The sequence below is a fragment of the Planococcus citri genome, chromosome 4, assembly GCF_950023065.1.
Source record: "Planococcus citri chromosome 4, ihPlaCitr1.1, whole genome shotgun sequence".
NCBI lineage: Eukaryota > Metazoa > Arthropoda > Insecta > Hemiptera > Pseudococcidae > Planococcus > Planococcus citri.
In genome coordinates this window covers 27855120-27874817 of record NC_088680.1, presented here as the reverse complement: position 1 = coordinate 27874817, position 19698 = coordinate 27855120, and the positions used below count along the sequence as shown (strand labels likewise).

The following is a 19698-nucleotide window of genomic DNA, read 5'->3' as shown; positions in this document are numbered from 1 at the left end:
AGACGCGCCTTCCGCCTACGTGTGTGTATAGTAAGTATATTTTAACGTTTCAGCTTCGCTGCTGTGCTGTGATTTCAAAGTGTGTAGAAGCTGTAAGGAGGTTCCTGGTATAGGTATCCATTTTGTTGCGAAGTTTTTCTTTCACTTGGAGAGAAATTTCACGTGATGGGTTTAACTTATGTAGGTACATACTATGTTTTGATGAAACAGCGATTGTGGCGAGATGGTGGTTAACTGAACTAGGGGGCATATCGGTGTGTTACAGGCTGGAAGTTTGCTTTTGGTAAGATTCATTTAGGTTATCTTCATTTTACTGATTACATTCTGTTTCATGTTTGTATTCAGAATAATTCGACCAAGAAGTGGTGAGGAGGAGGGGGGGGGGTCGACGATTATTTTGACATTTTTCCTGTGGAAAGACTTTTTGAAGGGATGACCAATGGTGCAAATCGCAGCCTTCTAGCTCTTTTTTAAAGGCAGCTAGGGGGTGTAAAAGTTTTCAGTGAACTTGAAATATCATCCATTTCAGCAGTGGATTACTCGATAACCGCGATACCTACCAAAATGAAACTTTTTCCAATTGTTAGGGGTTTTGTAAGGCTTTTTAGTAATATCATAAAAATCAAAATTATCTCGAAAAGTTTCAAAACGTAGTTTTCATATCGTTCCGACTCTCAAAAATTCAGAAAAAAATATATTATGGACAACTTTTCATGCTGAACTATATTAAAAAATTGGAATGGCATTACTTCGTAAATTCGATTTAATAAAATTGAAAGTCTGCGAAAAAATAATATTTTTTGATTTAACATGAAAGAATTTTTTAATTAATGAAGTTGACCCATTTGACACCTATTTTTACGTATCGGTTGAAAAAGTTGAAAAGCCCCTTTCACTCAATGAAATGAACTCTTCACAAAAAATAAAAATTCGAAAAAATTCAATTTTCAACTTCAAACATCGAAAAAAATTTAAATTTTTGTCAATAGGGCGGATTGAACTGAAAAAATGAACGAATTTTACTTTTTTTGCTATGAGTGTAATTTTTATCAACTTTTTCATAAAATACGCCAGAATGTGGTCAAATAAGACAACTGAATAAATTAAAACATTTTTTGATGTTTGGAATTTGAGTCCTTGCACTATAGGCGGTACCTAAGTACTGTAAAACGAATGTTTGAATGTCCCAAGTGTTCTTTACAGGAGATGAGAAGGAAATTGAAATTTGCTGAATGGCCTAGCACTAAAGTATCACATTGATTAAGGAAGTCCTTGTATAACGGAAAGTGATTTTAGCCTTTTATTAACTTGACATTCATTACAATTTCAGAAATTTTGCATGCTCATCTTATACTGAGTGTTTACGTACGTAGGTATAATTTAAATTCAACTGTAAATTATTTAAGTAGATGAAAAATTCCTGAATTTTTCCAACACCAATAGTTAATAATACTTGAAAATTATAGGCGAATAATTTCCTAGCTGCTACGTTTCTTCGTAAAATTCCACAAATAACAAATCATTTCTTCCATAATGAGCATTCCAACAAAATTTCCGAAGTTTTTCGATGATGCAAAATTGTAGTATGACCCGCATCAATTTTATGAATTTGTATCGGATGCTTGAAGTACTGCAAAATAATCAAGGTAAATGACCAGATACCTAATTATTACCTATTCTATACTGAATTCCATAAGGTTTTGAATAGTACTACATAAATACCTTTGATAAGCCATAAGCATCATCGATGTCGAATGGATTCTCCAAACATCTTATTAGAATACCATATGATTCGAGTGATACACGAGAAATTTGATATGTGCGTAATGCTTTGCTTGCAACGTAGATTCTATCGAACAGCACATCCATTGTGTTTTCATTTTTCAGCCCTGATGATAGTAAAGATAGGCATAATTTTTTCTTCGACGGCCAACCAACTGCCTTTTTTATCAATTCAAGAATCTGTGGAAGAATAAATTTTCATTCGTTATGTCGGATAGTGTTGAGGTAGGATTATTTTCCCCTCATCATCCTTATTACTTACTTTTTCTGTCGGAGTTGTTGGTAAAAATACTGACGTTATGAGGGAACAGACTTTGATTTGTATTTCTTCATCGCGGGAATGGTCTTCCCTGGTCTGCGTTCTTTCGATGTATGATGGAGAACATTCTATCAAGTACACGTATCCTTTTTTCCCTCGTTCCTCTAAAATATTGGCCACTTGTAAAGCTATCAATCCACCCAAACTGTGACCAATTAAGCAGAATTCCCGGTTCGAATTGAAATTTTCTAGTATGTACTGTGAATAATAATGGGTTTCGGTAAAATGTATTATCAGCCAATTAGGGAATAATGTATGCTGCGATGATGACTTACTTTGGCAAAATAATCCCGTAATTCCTCGAAGGAATAGTCTGCCACTTCACCAAAATAATACTGAAAGCATATCTTTTGACCTGGTAAATTTTTTGCCAAGAACTGCATTGTAACAGCTAATCCTGTAAATTATATGCTGCGATGTGAGTACATAATGCATGTAAGTATTGTCCAGGTTCTCTCATTTCAATATTTAATTAAGTGTTACAAAATTAGATATGTATTTAATTTAATTCAAACCTTCCACTCCTGGAAACATGAAAATTGTGAGATTTTCATCCAAAACGATTGATTTCTCGATATTGTTTTCATCAAGTGGTATTCGACGAATTGACTTGTTCAGAAGAATTTCCTCCGTAAAAGTTTGCATTTGCGTCTTAATTTTTTCCCCTGTAAAAATTATGTTTTTTTATTTTAAAGCTTTTGGTGATTTTTGACATGTGTGCATGATTATTTCAACTAGGAGGGTCGCCTCAAAAGTAAGTTTCGCTATTTTTTTTTCTCCGGAACTACTGGACCAAACTGGATGAAATTTTGGGGATATTTAAGTTTTGAGTTGCTGGTTACACTGTATTTTTTCAAGTCCGTATGTTGGAGTGATCGCGTGCAATTGGTTCTCAAACATGGAGGTACCCATTTAAACCCATGTTAATTGGCTCAAAGTACCCTTACAAGATACGTTATCCAACGTCTACCTGCAAAAATTTGGTTCAAATTCACGTGGAAATGTGTCTAGTGTATAGACCTAACGTCGTGAATGTCCAAATGGTGCGTTGATGAAAGAAATATTCCTTGAGCGCATCGCGTATGCCTTGAGTGTTGTCAAAATGACATGAAACTGTCGTTGAGGCGGCCTTTTCATGACAAATGACGAATTTTCAGAAGTGTAGGTTCATTGTGACAATTCTTCCAAAATTTTCCTCCATCAACGCATCATTTGGCCATTCACGATGTTAGGTCTACACATTAGACACATTTCCACGTGAATTTGTACCAAATTTTTGCTGGTAGACGTTGGATAACGTATCTTGTAAGGGTACTTAATTTGAGCCAACATGGGTTTAAAAGGGTACCTCCATGTTTGAGAACCAATTGCACGCGATCACTCTAACATACGGACTTGAAAAAATTACAGTGTAACCAGCAACTCAAAACTTAAATATGCCCAAAATTTCATCCAGTTTGATCCAGTAGTTCCGGTGAAAAAAAAAATAGCGAAACTTACTTTTGAGACGACCCTCGATGCAGTGTGCATCTTTTTTCAATGAATGAATGAATGAATGGACGGACGGACTGACGAATAAATAGATGAATGGAAAACTCGATGAGAATGGATGGTAGGAGGATAATTTGGTCTTGTTCATGTACTCAATTGATAATGTACTTTGTTGGTGACACTTGAGATGCACAGGCCATCACAAGAAAAAGCACTCACCTGTAATCATGGTGTTTTCTTTCTCATTTTTCATTTGAAGCAATTTAACGAATGTCATACTTTGCAGGTCTTCCGGACTGAAAATGACATTGAATTCTAGTTCGAGAATTTGTTTAAGTTCTAGCGCTAGTACAGAATCCATTCCTAATTCTGAGAATGTCCACGATTGATTTATAGTTTTAAGGTCTTTAATACCTATAAGATATATTTGTAAATTATGGAATTGAAATAAAAGTAGGATCACTAAAGTGATTTAAATTTTACCTAATACATTTGCTACAGCGCCTGTGATATCAATTTCACTGTGGCGTTTTTCAGCGACCACTATGCTAGTTACAATGGGATAGGATGGCTGTTTCATGAACGTATTTAGAGTGTTCAAACAAGATTTGATTTTTTGTTGTAGCGCTCCACAAACTATGAATACATATGAAGATGGATATGATCAGTGAAATGAAACATCTTAGTTATAAAAACCAAGACCAAGACTTGTAATATCGCATCTTACTAATAATTTCAGACCCCAAGGAGTGTTCTTGAAATTCAGCCACTATACCCACTTCTCCAACTGCTCCCCATTGAATAGCCAAAGAAGGTAGGCCATCTTTGTGTCTGATTTCACATATCCTTTCCATTGCAGAATTAGCATAGGCATAGTTGCTTTGGTTTTGATTACCTAAACCAGAAACAGCGCTGGAAAATACTATAAAATATTTTAAATGCGGGCACATTTTTCTGCTCAGGTTGTCTAAATTCGTGGTCAAGATCGCCTTAGGTCCGTTTGCTAGGCTGAAGTTTTCTTCGGTTTGTTTTACAAATGAATCGTCTTTCAAGATCTACAAATTGGTGGTGATTAGTTAGATGATCCATTCAATCTTTAAACTGGCAGATTTGTGTACGAGTACATTGACGAACACACCGTAATATACTAACCATTGCAAGGTTGAATATTCCCTCTACTGGTCCTAATGTGTTGGCTGTTTGAAGTAAGCTTCTTGCACCTTTTTCATTTGTCACATCTTCTGTGAATATTACAATTTTCACTCCGTATGAACGCCATAATTTAATGCGATAAGTCTGGTAACCGTTTTTGATTCCTGATCGTGAGCTAAGTACAATATTGCGAGCTCCTCTTAAGATCAACCAATCAGCCAGTTCCAATCCTATTCCACCTAAACCGCCTGAAACAAAATTTATTAAGGTAAGGAAAATTTACTAAAATTTCGAATAATTCATAATGTAAGGTACTAAGTGTATGTACGAGTAGGTTTTTCTTTATTGAAATATTGCAAATAAAATTACCTGCATAACACATTTGATACACAGTTTGGGAAGATTACTCACCCACAATAACATATGAGCTATACTTCGAACAATGAACTTGAGGCTTACATTTCCTAGCTATTGGAATAGGTTTGCCGTGATTATCATTCTCTTCATCATTAATTTTTATTAGAACTTTTCCGGTATGTTTTCCAGATGCCATGAATCTGAATAAGTATCAAGTATATTTGAGAAGCATTAAAGAGCTAAACATTTGTTCGGCTCTACTATGCAATAAGTATGTGAAGCAAACAGAGGAGTGCAAAACCGAGATGAGGAGGTGTCTCCCCTCCCTCCAGGTGGAAAAACGTTGGCAAAAAGTTGGAAATTTTTGGATGACTTAAAAGAAGTTGGGAAACTTGGAAATAATTGGGAAGAATTTGTGTGAGTTGAAAAAATTAAAGAATGACGAAAAACCATGCGTTTTTATTTCTTGAATTTATAAATTTTCCAAAGCTTTCACCCTCGCTTCACCCTGGTCAGATCATTTTCCTTTTCAATTCTCTGACCATAAGTTACAGAGTGGAAAAATTGACTTCTCACATCAAAAATAATGTTGTTTTACTTGAAATTTCCCTGAAAAGGAACTTCTTGCATCCATAATGATGTCATTTTGCGGTTTGAGTAATCAATTTTTCACACTAATCATTTTTGGTTGAAAATTGGAAATTATTCAACAATTTTTTTTCAACTCACCTTCCAAAATTTATTCGAACTACGTCTGGAAAATTGGGTGGAAAAATCTGAGGAAGTGTAATGGTAAATCCTACACTTACTCGTTGTTAGCCCTCAGACTACTTATACCATCTGGCTCTGAGGCCTACTAACGACTAAGTCTCACGGTATCAAATACCTAACTCCGTTTTACCATATACCAAATACTCTCATAAATATAACAACGCAATAAATGACCAAAGTGATTTACTCTGAATATTTATTCAAGCACATGAACAAGGTTTATAGTACATGTTGCTACAATGTACAATTACTACCATTCATATAACAACGAAAGATTCTGCTTAAAGGCATGAACGTTCTCCAAGCTAGCGTAAAAGCTCTATCTTGCTCGTTAGAAGAAGATTGGAAAACTGCGAAGCAACTCTGTAACTTACTCTCGGCCGTCAGCTTCCCTGAACCAGTCCACCAGATGGCGTTGCACCTGGTTCAGTGCAGCCTCCGACCTGGGCATCAAATTACCACTGTAGAGTGGTAACATGGAGTCCCAAGTACCCTCTACATAATGCCCCGGCTGGGTATAGCTCGGGGGCCCGTCTGGATACGCAGCCTAAAAGAGGCCTACTCAGCGTCTCGTAGAGTACTTGGGCTCCCCCTGCCCCGCTTCGTATGCCAGATGTGGCCTGCTCGTTATATGGCCCTACATCCCTATCTGGCTACTCTTGCAGAATCTTTTTACATTTTCGCGATCTTAAGATTAACATATCTAAACATTTGTGTTAATAATAATATTACAATCGAATTTTATCACTATGTTAATCTTATACATCATACCATTGTCTGGGCCGGAACTTGGCTGGAACTCTGGAACTTCTTCTTGACTCGAACCCTGTGAAACTACTCAGGTGAGCTACTCGAATAATTCAACTCTTTTCTTTCTCTCTGTTCCAGGTTTTTCACTTGAGTTCAACTCGTTGCTTCACTGCTTCCAGATTCAGGTAACTACTCTTTCATCTACTCATAGTCTACCTCTGAATATTAACACTCTGTTTTTCGCAGGTGCTGAAATTCCAACACGTCTAGACCAGTTCACGCACGCTAACTCCAGCTACTCGGATTGTTTACGCAGCTACTCGTTGATACCTGTCACGGGATGTAATATTTTTACTTCTCTTTTACTGCTTTTACCAAAAAGAACTTTGTACTTTGTTTCTCTTTTTGTTTTTTACAGGTATCTCGCTGGTGTTCAAAGCTACCCATTATTACCATGCCGGTTCAAACACGTTGGTTCGCGAAATGAAAACATCAATGCTCGTTACGTAAGTTTTATTCTATATCACATTTTTCACCTCGTATTCTGGCTACTCTTTCGATGATACAACAATATAAATAAAAAAAAAATTCAATTCTCTTATTTTCTACTCGTTTGCCTAACACAGAAATTATTCCACAGAATTCACGTAAATGGAACACAAATATCACATTGGACGATAAACACAAAAAATCGATTCACTCTTGTTCACTTTCTTGGTACACTACTCTTTATTTGGTATACCTTTCGCAAACAAAACAATTAAACAAAACTAAAAAAAAACATACAAAATTAAACTTAATCAATCCATCTACTTGTAAAATAACATAGAAAAAACCACTGCTTCTCTGGCTTTTCTCTTGGCAAACGAAAACAAAAAAAAACAATTACATTCTCAAAAAATTATAAAAATAACATAATTTACAGTCTTCTCCTCTTCGCTAAATTTGAATAACAATTACACCGTACTCTGTTAATTATCGATGCTACTCGAGAATAATCTAATTTTTACTCTATTTTACAGGTATCGAAGATCTTTACCTTTCGGAAGTGCTGCTGTTGCTATCATCCCAAACAAACGCTCGTCTCGGTATATCTTCTCTTTCGTCCGCGCCATCCATTTTACGTCAATAGCTGTGGCAAATCAACGGCACAACGGTAAGTACAAATGCATTTTTCGTATTTTACTCGTAATCTACTCTATTTATCCTAATTACCTCTGTCTGACTAAAATAAACTTCCAGCTTCTCGAATCGATTTACTGCGATCCAATATGTCTTATTACTGAAAGCATCGACAGGTAATTAATTTTCGTATTATCTTACTTTGTTTGTAGGTACGTGTAAACTACTCGTAGGTACTTCTAATCCAGCTTACCTAATCTCAGCGTCGATAGAATTCTCGTCAAACGAATATTTACCACTCAAACGTCCAACTAATCAGCTGAAACAGGTAATAAACATCTCAATACGCTACTCGTAGTTCATTTTTTAATTACACGTACTTCCAATTAGCACTACGTTCACATATACGATAGTTTACTCTGTGCATTTCGCTTACCTTTTGTAATAAAACAAAACTTCGTCGAAAAATTTCATGCCACCACTTGACCACTATCGTTTTTCCAACTCGTTGAAACAAGACAAAAAACCACGTCGCTTCTCGTATAGCCGGTAGCTTCTTCGGCTGTGTGCAAAAAATACCACACTAAATTAATAATCTTTCACTAATTAAGCATGACGTATCGTGTAACACAATGAAATTAATTGCACACGAGGATAAACAAATTCAACTTACCCAGTCGAAATACACGAGGAGCTACTCTTTTACTGGAATTTTTCTTCTAATCAACACGTTTCGAATTTTTATTCACTTTTCTAACGGAAAAATACAACACGAGCGAATTAAAAACCATATTCAATAGACTTACGCCATTTTGATTTTAGGCTTCTTTGTTAGACCTTACCGAAACAAACATGCAGCAAACTGTTCACTTCTCAAATAAATTACCCGATTTTTTACTTTTTTACGCCAAATTATACGATTTCGCACATACACACGCGTACGTGAGCTTTTACGGTCACCAATTAGCGCAAAATTCACCACGAAAGCACCAAAATTCCAACTTTTACAATTACGCACTTTATTGCAAACTTTCAACAAATATTCACGTTATTACATAACACGCATCAATAATACATCAAAACTGCAACGTCCTTGGCATTACTTTCGTCGTTCGTTGGTTCGTTTCAACCGATCTAGATTTATCAGCTGATGCGTGCGACTCTTTACCACCCCCCGCCTACTCGCTAACGTACAGACTACTCTCTGCTTCGTAACTACAGGTTGCGGGGAGCCGCTCGTTTTCGTTCTCGTTGCGTTCGTTCCATTCTACCCCCCGCCTACTCATTAGTACTACTTCTCTTCATACAGCTCGTATGCTACTCGGATAGAACTTGCTTTTACTTTCGATGGCTTGCTCTTTTTGGTTTTTTAAAACTAGGTTAAAATATTGCTACGAGTAATTTGAATAAAATAAGATTTAAAACTAATAAAAAAAAAAAATTATTTACAGATTAAAATTCAGGCACCAACCAGTACCTCGAATTCCAGCTACTCTTTTTCTCTTTTTATTTCAGGACGTCCTCGTAATTCATGTACAACTCTACGAACATCACACGGTGATGAGATTCTAATTTTTCCAGAGCTATAAAATTTACTGTTTTCTTTTTCCTTCTTTTCGTGCTTGTAGGTGGTACATAATCCGGATCGTCTGACCCAGGTGCTTTTTCACCTGGCTTCAATTTTTTCGTTCTTTTTCTATCTTTATCTTTCTTTTCCGCGTTCGCAAGTATTTCTCCAGCCTTTGTTGTCAAACCAACGGCTTTTTTAATGCACGTAGCAATCTTCTCGTTTTCTTTATCATCTAACTTGCGTCTCGCATGCTTTTTGAGTTTCTGGAATTCTTGCAGTTTCTTTCCTCTCTTTTCCTCAGCTTGTTCTAGCTCTTTCTTTCGCAATTCTCTAGCCAATAGCCTAGCTGCTCTTTCTGCTGCTTGATCATGTATTTTAGAGTCAATGACCTCTTCTTCGACCTCCTCGTCAATTTCTGGCCTTTCTATCTCTTTCGGCGTTACTTTCTCTTTAATTTTTTCAATTAAGGGCCTTGAGTCTGTCTTTGACTTTAATTTCGGATCATTTTTGAGCTTCTCTTGTTGTTCTAAATTCAAATAAATTGTCATTTGCCTAGCATTGACAATTTGCTCATCAGACTCGTTAGCTATGCTTCTTACTCTGTATGCATTATCTCCGACATGCTTCATGACCATGTAAGGCCCAAAACGCTTAGGAAACAATTTTTTCGAGACTCCTTTATCATATGAGCTCTGTCTGTGTTCAGTAAGCATAACTAATTCCCCCTCTTCGTAACAGATAGGGTCTCCCTTAATTTTATAAAACGCTACTTCATCTCTTGATCTTTGTAGCTTTCTCTTTTCTCGAATAAATGAAATTAACGCCTGCTGCTCGGTCATCTCATCAACTCGCAGGTCTACCAACTCTTGTGTATACACCGCCTTACGCGCGAGCTTGTCAGCGGCATGGTTGTTGCGATCAAAGCTTCTCGCAGGTGTATGCTTTAACTCAAATTTCTCAAATTTTTCTTTCAATTCTAAAATTTCTTGAAAAATTTCTCGGTGCACAACTGGTTTTTTACTAGCATTCTTCCAGTTATTGATCTTCCATTTCTCTACATTATAATTTATTGCTGTCGTTAAATAGCATGAATCCGAAAATATTTTTCCTCTTTTTGCACCTAGTTTGAGCATCACTTTCATAGCTTTGCACAGAGCTATCGCCTCGGCCAAATTATTGGTATTCCGGTACCTAGGGTGGTCTACTCTTTCGGATATATTAAATTCTCCAGTAGGAGTCCAAGCCACCCCTATACCTGCTATGGCATCACTGGAACCGTTGTTTGAGCAAGCTCCATCAACGGCTGCCCAGTAATAACCATCTTCGTCACGTATCAGGTTTGAGAGCTCCATAGGCTTTTCCATGAGCGTCTCGGTAGTCACAGATTTAGGATTTTTCTCGATTTGGTCCTGCTGCAGCTTCTTGAGCAGGTACTTAGAATTTAACTTAGCCAATTTGGTTGGCATGTTGGCAGAAAACTCATCTTCGATGCCCCATACCTCATTCGGTTTTATGCCAAATTCAGTAGGGGTATTGTTTATTTCAGACTCTATTTTCTTAACATGCACGTGCCAACCGTGGTGAGTATACTCGTCATTCTCGGGCTCATCGTTCAACTTTGCTCTCAGCCTATCTCCAATTATGCGCATCGTGCGCTCAACCAGAGAAGACTGAGGGTTGTAAGTTGTAGTATGGCCTATTTTTATACCATTCGCGGTGAGCATCTCGTTCCACGCCTCACTCCTAAATTGGCTGCCATTGTCTGTAATTACTTTGTGAACTTTGTGGCCCAGCTTCTCTATATCATTGAGCACAGTTTCCATCGCATGCACTACTGTCTCAGCTGGAATTGACTCCAGTGGAATAATCCACACTTTCGACGTAAATACGCACTTTGCGACAAACATATACTTAGGCTCTCCGTACTCGTTCGCTATTGGTCCACACAGGTCCGCAGAAATGACATCCGCTATGTTAAACGCTTCTATTTGTGAAAATTGCAAGCGCTTCTTCTCGCTATAACCTTTGGTCTTTCTACAAGTGATGCACTCGCTCGTAATAATTCGTGTAGTTTTCACAATATTTGGTGAATAATATAATCGTTTAAAGACCGCTTCTAGTTTATGCGCTCCAATATGGCCATACATCTCGTGCAAGTAAAAAATGGTATCCCTGAACAACTCGTCAGGCATCACTGGAATTCTTGAGCCATCTTTGAATTTTCTGAATAGCAATTCTTTGTCTTTCTCTTTGATCACTGCATATTTAGCTTGCATTCTTCTCTTTGATTCTAACTGTTTTGCAGTCATGTCAAGCTCTGAGGCGTTCAGTTTGCGCACTATTTTAGTACACATCCTATCACGACTCTGGAAGATGTCCAAGCGTCTCAGGTGATCCAAGACTTCATCTTTTACCAATTCTACAAATGACACATCTAATGGCACCATGTTTGTCCAATTTGTATCGTAAACTGTCAACTCAGGCGCCTGAATTCCGTACCATTGACCTCTTACTTTATGTTTCAAATCATACACGAGGTCGTAACAATTCAACTCTGTGATCCAGCCAGCCGCTTTTCTATGCACCTTAGCCAGAGTTGTAAACTTGTGCACGACTGACTGGAGGTCACCTCTCACGTGTATCCGCCTACCATGGAGCCAAAGCTGGAGCTTATTTATTACTCTTACTAAAGCGAACATTTCGCGCTCAATTAACGTATAATTTTGCTGATGTTGTTTAAACGCGCTACTCACGAACATTACTACTTTGTCTTCACCTTTGATGTTTTGGTATAAGACTCCATTGAGCGAATGCTCAGTAGACACTGTATCTAGGTATAAATCTTCTCCGTCAACTGGTGACATAAGCTCAAACTCTTTCGTAAATTCCACTGTGAGCTTCTCTACTGCTTCCTCTTGAGCGGTGCCCCATACAAATGGCACGCCTTTCCGAGTTAAATCATAGAGTGGCTTCACAATATCTTGATAATTAGGGATGAAGCGACTATATATACCAGTTAACCCTATTAAGGTTAAAACATCTCTTACGTTACCTAATTTAACTTTACCAGTTCTCTTTAACGTCTTCTTTTGTATATACTCTAAATAACCCTCAATTTTCTTACTCTGTTTTTTTATGCTTCTAGTTGAAATATTGAAGCCAAGATGGTCGGTGGAACTGGCAAAGAATTTACACTTGTTCGGGTTAAGTTTGAGCCCATGCTCACGCAACAACTCAAGTACTTTTTTCAACAGCCTCAGCATCTCTGAGAAGGTGAGTGACCTTAGCAACAAATCATCCACGTATTTCGTAACTCCAGGCATATCCGGTATTACTTCATTAATTACTTTTACAAATTCCGCAGATGAAATTTTCAAGCCATACGGGAGTCTTATCATTTGGTAGACTCTACCATCGACCTTGAAACCAGTATACTTGCGCGACTCTGGATCCAGTACCAACTGCCAAAAGGCTGTCGTGAAATCTAACGTTGTGAAGAAACGGGCTTCTCCATCTGAGGTAATTATTCTATCTAAGAGGCCCGCCTCGTTGTAATTAGTTTGTAATATCGGGTTCAACTCTACTGGATTTAAACACAGTCTTACGCTTCCGTCTTTTTTCTCATTGGGTACTAATGGATTTATGTAAGTCGTATCAGACGGCTCTGCTACCTCTTGCTCAACCATGTCAGCCAAAGCACGTCTAATTTTGTCAAGTTGCTTGTTTGACGGATTGTATTTAGGCCCTACGAAGTTCGGAATTTTGTTAGGATCTACAAACTTCAATTTCACCATAGCTCCTTTGTATTTACCCGGAAATCTACTAAACACATCTCTGAATTTGAGCAGCTCCTCGAGTGCCTCCTCAGACTCCGCTTTCGTAATCCTTCCTTCACGAACTGCTTCACCTAGGTACCTTCTCAGGTTTCTTTCAAAGATTTCAGGCCCATCATCTCTAGGCCTTCCATCCTTTCTAAAAAAACTATGTAAATCAGCTCGTGAAACTATTTCTACTGTCTCTTTTTGGTACTCTTCTTCAAGTTGTATTTGGTTGGTATACATGTCTTCAACTCGATATTCGCTTCTCTTTGCAAATACAACCTCTTCAGCTCTGTGAGTGCCAGGTGGCCTACACGTAGCAGTACCTTTCTTTACGTCTGTTTTTATGTCTAGCTTCTCGATCGATTTCGTGCCAATCAGTAACAACTTGTTGTCACCAGGCATCACAAAAAATGGCACTTTGATCTTATGCTTGCCAAATTTCAATGGCACTACTATTGCCTTTTTCCACGTTCTTACCACTTGGTTGTTAGCCAATCTACACTGAAGTACTCGTTTTAAATAAATAAATTCAATTTTCTCTTTATAATTATTTATTAGATTATTCGCACAAGTTTCTGACATGATATTAGGTGTAGCACCAGAATCTAACTGAGTAAATAAGGTTAAATCCGCGAACCGCAGGGGTACCACACAGGTCTTAGCCTGATCGAAGTTTTCTATCTGGCTTCTCACTAACGGTTCAACAGTGTTTGGATCGGTCCGCTTCTCATCAATGACGTCACTCTCTGGTGTGCTACTCTGATCTGCAGCTGCCTGATTGACTGCGACTTCATGATGATTGGCTGGTGCCCCATCGCTCGATTTCGTTGTTTCTTCATCGCTTGAGGTTTCTTCCATAGGCTGACCTTGCTTATTCTTCCACGCTTTACAGACCATTTTGACTTTTTTCTGCCAATCCGGAGACAGCTTCACTTCCATCTTGGTTAGGTCTTCAATAATTTGAGCTATCGGCCTGCTACTCTCTGGCATTTTCGCTTTTGTTTTTTCAATTGACTCTTTGGTGGTGACTAAATAATCGCCATCCGACTCGGTGACAACTTCAGCAGACAGGTTCGTACTCGTTTCTACGCATAAGTTTTGCGAATTGAACACTGAATTTTTTGGTTTAAACTTATGGTTGTAACATTTTTTCATCTCGAAAAGCAACTCTTTTTCGCCTGCTTCGTTTGGCACGTAGCCACTCGCTTTCTTTTGCAGCCTATTGTCTCTTGGAATGACCTTGCCGGATTTGTCAGGTTGAAACCTCAACCTTCCATCTTCCAACCTGATCAACCTGATAAATACTGCTGCTGGCGACCACCACAGAGTAACGGACTCGTTGTCACAGACTTCTTCAAAAATTCTCCTCCAAGCATAATATCTTTTAGCTGTAACTCCTCGGTCGTTTTTTCCAGCTGGAAAAATCATTGGAAACAAAATTTTAATGTCTTCGACACCTTTCTCTTTTAATGTGCCAACTATTTCACGTAGGAGGCGTCTCATATGGCTATCTCGAATATTGCCATAGTTCAACTCGTATGTGCCAAGAGAGAGAATGACTTTCTTTTTTTCAAATTCTCTTTTTCTAACATGTTCCCTAATGGTTGCCATGGAGCACTTCTTTGCGATTTTTTCAACGTCTTTTTTGCCTTCTTTTTTGGCATCATCTCCGCTACCGTTCTCTTTAGCTTTTGACTCGATAATTCTACTTAAAATTTGAGCGAAAGCGTCGCCAACTAAGTCATATTGCTCGTAGGGGAGATCTGGCTCGGGCGTGGGGGCTGTGGCTTGTTTTGTTAAGCCTGCGTCTGGTCGTCGTTTAAAGACGACGTATCAGACCTTACCGACCCTTCTTCCTCTGATTCCAACGACTCCCCAGGATCTATATCTCTATAATCCCCTTCAGCTTCGTTGGCTGTACCGCCATCTCTAGCCCTACGATCACGATCGCGTCTCTGATCATTATCGCCTTTGTTAGCGCCGCTCTTATTCGCATCAGTGTCACGTTTGCGCGAATCTCCTCTTTTATCGCGATTGTCTCTCGAATCTCGCGCATCTCTATCGTCACGATTGCGCGTATCTCTGGTGTCACGATTGCGCGTGTCTCTATCATCACGATTGCGCGTATCTCGGTCGCGGTTGGTATTGCGATTGTCTCGATTGTCGCGTATCACGAGTGTCTCGGGTGTCAGACCTATTTCTATCATCTCTTCGATCATTAGATCTATAATTATCACGCCTGTTATTCGAATTCGTGCGCCTATCATCGAACGTTACTCTTCCACCATTGTTGTTGTTGGTGTTTCTTTGCCAGTTGTCATTGGCTTGATTCCTACGTCTCGTTTGGTTCTGACCCTGACTCTGATTTTGCGCATTATCCAAAAACTCCTCGTTTTTGGTCATTTCCAGCAAGCGTCTCGCAAACAGCACAATATCGTTGCGCTCCTCAGTTGACACTCTCACTCTCAATAACCTATCAAGTCTCGGATATATCGCGTTTATCATCTGCCACTCGTTAATTTGCACGTTCGAGACCACTCTTAACCAGCGCAACGCTGTATTAGCCATGTCCGTTGATGACGTGTTCGGAAGTGTCAATGTTCTGACATGATTTAAGGCATTCTCTTGGCGCTGCTCGTTCCACATAGTCTGCAAAAACGACTGTCTCAGGGCTGTGTACGATGTCTGCGTGCTGGTGTTTGCATTCCAGGTTTGCGCCGCAGGATGTTCAACCAACTGTTTGAACATGCTTATGTAAATTTCTTCAGTTGCGAACATGCTTTTCATCGCACTTTCAAATTGACGTACAAAAAGGTGCGGCTCGTACTCGTTCTCGGTCGTATACGTTACTTTCAATATTTGCAACGTGTTCAGTTTAGCCGCGCTATTTCCTGCACCATAATTGATATTATCGTTCAGAGGCTCGTACGCGATTCTCAAGCCCAATTCAGCACACTCAGCAGCTCTAAGCAATTCAGCTTCGCTCCTCTGATTTTGCACTTGCACTTGAGGTCTCTCTTGAATGTTATTCATGCGTCCGAGTGACGCGCCTCTGCTTGCAGGTCTATCAAATCGTACATCTTGACTTAAACCCTGAGGTGGTCTAAAAGCAGGTCCTTGCTGCCATCTTTCCGGTACGTCCTGCCACTGAAAATGGTTGTCGAATCCGAATCTACGACCATCCGGTGGCACTGGGTCACTTTGGGGTATATTTGAGCTTTCTTGAGCTTGTGAGCGTGGCCTCCCGCCTCGCGACGCCTCAGCCTGACGCTCGTTCTCAAGATCAACTACTCTTTGATTTAACATACGAATTAAACCAGCATCTCTTTGGCGAGCTTCTCTTTCGACACGTATCTCATTTGCTAATTCCGTGACCGCATCCATTGTCTGTGTTACACGTAGGCCTTCATTGTTAATTTGGTCGCCAATTCTATTTATCAAACCAGTGTGGCAAGTACCCCACATTTCAGCCATTCGGCGCATTCTAGCGGTACTTGCTTCATCTCTTTCGGTGATATTCGCTTGAACTTCTCGGTAAATGCGTTCCAAATCGCCTCGCGTGCGAGATAGGCCACTTTCGATACATTCGGCTCTATGGTTTAAAATATCGCAATTATCACGCAAATTGGACACCTGCGCGTCGACGTACACGTCCAAAGAGGCTTCCGGCTGCCTATTTTCAATTCGTATGAGTTGGTGCTCAACACCAAGCTCAACCGATCTAAAATCGTACCTTCGCGCGGCCACGTTCACGCTTGGACGTGGCATCGTAGCTGCGCCTGTTGTCATGTTGTTTATTTCTCTAATAAATTCCGAGCTTGGGTTTTGAGGTTGCCTAGCAGTGCCTACCGGTTGTTGAGCATTCGCACGCGGGTCTCTGACTGAATAGGGAGGAGGTGCGTTGGGGTCTCTGGGCCTACGATCGGATGGCAAAAAACCACCAAACAACACCTCTTGAGGTCTAGCTCGAGTATTGTCCATTCTCAACTCGCTAAACCTCTGCGCCATTTGCTCTTGAGCTTCAGTTTCGATATCAACACTGACATCTTCGATCGTCACGTTGGAACGTGGTTCACTATTAGCTCTACTCGTTCGAGGGGGGAGGGGGCTAACACGTCTCGACATAGGCCTCGATCCTGCCCCCTGGCTACCGCCAGACACACGTCTTAGCTCGATTTCCTCAACTGTTGTCTCAACGCGAACAGTTTCTCTAGAACTCAAGCTTCTCGGATCACTTGACACGTTCGGTATTGCGCCACTTTGCACATTTTGACCAGTGGCTAAGTTTTCATTACTCGGGATTCGTCTTAAAATATTCGGGTTTGCCGCAATAGCATCTAGTTCGTCCAACAATTGCTGCATAGGGTTAGCATCGATATTCGCATTCGGCACTGGAGGTTCAGACTCGTTTTGCATACCTTGAGCAGGTTCGTTCGTGCTCAAGGCTGCCAGATTCGAAATAGCTTGCTGCATGTTTAGGCTTGCTTGCTCGCCTATTTCTACTCTGTTTTGAGCTACTTCCTCGTCGTCATTTAGCCTAGCCTGTTTCCTAGGGACCTCCGAACTCGTGTTACTGTTCTCGTTCCTGCGCCTCGGAAAGGTATCGTGAATCCTTTGAGTGCAGGCAACCGCAGCATCTCTTGGCTGTCTTTGAGGTATCTGAGACGCCCTAGGACTACTCTGTTGACCACTAGCAGAATTGGACCCTATATTTCGCCTATAGTCTTCTAACGACTCTAAATTGTTCCCAGAACCAGAATTACTCCTGTTCAAAGAACTCGAAGAGCCGCGACCACCTCGGCTACCACGATTAGAACTCATTTTAAAACAACTCTTGTATATAAATCTAATTTATATACGAAAAATCCGGCTTAGCTTACGTCTGCTCGTTCCTGTTTCAGGTTCAAACGTGAACAGAAATCAAGCAGGAAAAATCTTGGACAGGTATGTGATTTTTACACACAATTTTTACACTCGCGGATACGATTCAACGCGAATAACGAAATAAAAATAACGAGATTAAAAGCGAGATAAATACACATACACTAACCTGTCTGCACGCTGGTTCTTGTCCGACCGTTGGTTGAGAGTTGCACGTTTACACAGAACTACTCTTTTAACTACTCGGAAGAAGACCACGCATAAGGCGCCAATGTAATGGTAAATCCTACACTTACTCGTTGTTAGCCCTCAGACTACTTATACCATCTGGCTCTGAGGCCTACTAACGACTAAGTCTCACGGTATCAAATACCTAACTCCGTTTTACCATATACCAAATACTCTCATAAATATAACAACGCAATAAATGACCAAAGTGATTTACTCTGAATATTTATTCAAGCACATGAACAAGGTTTATAGTACATGTTGCTACAATGTACAATTACTACCATTCATATAACAACGAAAGATTCTGCTTAAAGGCATGAACGTTCTCCAAGCTAGCGTAAAAGCTCTATCTTGCTCGTTAGAAGAAGATTGGAAAACTGCGAAGCAACTCTGTAACTTACTCTCGGCCGTCAGCTTCCCTGAACCAGTCCACCAGATGGCGTTGCACCTGGTTCAGTGCAGCCTCCGACCTGGGCATCAAATTACCACTGTAGAGTGGTAACATGGAGTCCCAAGTACCCTCTACAGAAGTTGGTGGGGCCTTAGGTGAAAAGTTGTGAAATCTGGTTTCAACTCTCCCCCCTGATGACGCATAACTTCGTCATGCCTCTGGAAGCAAATGTATGTACTTACCTAAAAGCTGATTCTATATCGTTAGCTTGGAAAATTATCCTCTGTATTGGTTTTATGATTCCTTGTTTGAGAAGCTCTGTAACCTTTTCTTTGATTGCAAGTCTAAGATATCGGTTAGTTTGCATTATCAAGTCCAACTGGATGCTATAAAATGTAATGTTGTTTACGAAATGTCCCAAACCTAATTTGAAAATTTCCAATATAAGTATACATAGGTATGTAATTATTATTTATGATGAAATTACGGAATAGCTCTGTCATGTATATTTTTTAGCACTCACTTAAATCGTGTCTTTCGAGCATATCGTATTTTCCTATCTCTAAAAAGTGTCCGTCGTAAGCCAAGCAGCGTACTGAAGCTTGCATTTTCTCTTCAGCCAAACTATTCAGAACAACATCCACTCCACGTCCGTTTGTCTGCTGCATTATCAACTGCTCAAAGGATGTATCTCTCGAGTTACCGATATGGCTCTCTGGAATCTATGAGTATAACCATCATTACAATCATTGTTCTGTTCGTTTACTTGAAAATGAGCGTGTTTCATACCTGGGGGAATGTTTTTCTTATGAACTGTACTTTTTCAGGAGTGCCAACAGTGGTAAATATCTCACATTTGTAATGAAGACATATGTTGATAGCCGCTTGACCGATTCCGCCACTGCCTGCGTGTATGAGTACTGAAGAGCCTTTTCGTAAATTCATTTTGAAAAAGAAAGCCGTGACCAACTGTAAAAGCATTGTTGTGGTTTGTTATTATGAGAAATATTCACTTAGGTACTTATAAGGGTACTGATCGAACTGACACACTCCAATTTGA

At 39.6% G+C, this 19698-nt stretch overlaps 2 protein-coding genes and 1 long non-coding RNA gene across 11 annotated transcripts in view; 1 reads left to right on the top strand and 2 right to left on the bottom strand.

Annotated features, from left to right (window-relative positions):
* Positions 1-1272: 1272 nt before the first annotated feature.
* Positions 1273-19698, bottom strand: part of LOC135843202 (fatty acid synthase-like) — a 36176-nt gene continuing 17750 nt past the window's right edge. Inside the window, exons 25-37 of the mRNA XM_065360995.1 lie at positions 19428-19607; positions 19162-19360; positions 18881-19061; positions 5156-5301; positions 4745-4992; positions 4320-4647; positions 4076-4228; positions 3812-4006; positions 2617-2766; positions 2377-2498; positions 2045-2299; positions 1723-1962; positions 1273-1630 (exon numbers count right to left, since the gene is read on the bottom strand). Coding sequence (XP_065217067.1) covers positions 1520-1630; positions 1723-1962; positions 2045-2299; positions 2377-2498; positions 2617-2766; positions 3812-4006; positions 4076-4228; positions 4320-4647; positions 4745-4992; positions 5156-5301; positions 18881-19061; positions 19162-19360; positions 19428-19607 — 2508 coding nt within the window. The 3' untranslated portion in view covers positions 1273-1519. The remainder of the gene's footprint in view (positions 1631-1722; positions 1963-2044; positions 2300-2376; positions 2499-2616; positions 2767-3811; positions 4007-4075; positions 4229-4319; positions 4648-4744; positions 4993-5155; positions 5302-18880; positions 19062-19161; positions 19361-19427; positions 19608-19698) is intronic.
* On the bottom strand, positions 6055-15244 carry LOC135843204 (uncharacterized). Of its 9 annotated transcripts, none has more exons than XM_065361006.1 (3): positions 7838-15244; positions 7662-7754; positions 6055-7561 (listed from the first exon to the last, which is right to left on the bottom strand). In XM_065361006.1, exon 1 carries the CDS (start codon positions 14744-14746, stop codon positions 9251-9253), a length of 5496 nt encoding a protein of 1831 aa, XP_065217078.1. In that variant the 5' UTR covers positions 14747-15244; the 3' UTR covers positions 6055-7561; positions 7662-7754; positions 7838-9250. The 9 variants fall into 9 exon arrangements, with proteins under 9 accessions (XP_065217078.1, XP_065217071.1, XP_065217074.1 ...); XM_065360999.1 differs by having other exon boundaries at positions 6055-7904; positions 7998-8063; positions 8181-15244; XM_065361002.1 differs by having other exon boundaries at positions 6055-8063; positions 8181-8306; positions 8418-15244.
* LOC135843208 (uncharacterized) lies at positions 12771-18614 on the top strand. Its single transcript, XR_010558256.1, has 2 exons — positions 12771-12833; positions 18037-18614. It is a non-coding gene; the product is annotated as an uncharacterized LOC135843208 (long non-coding RNA).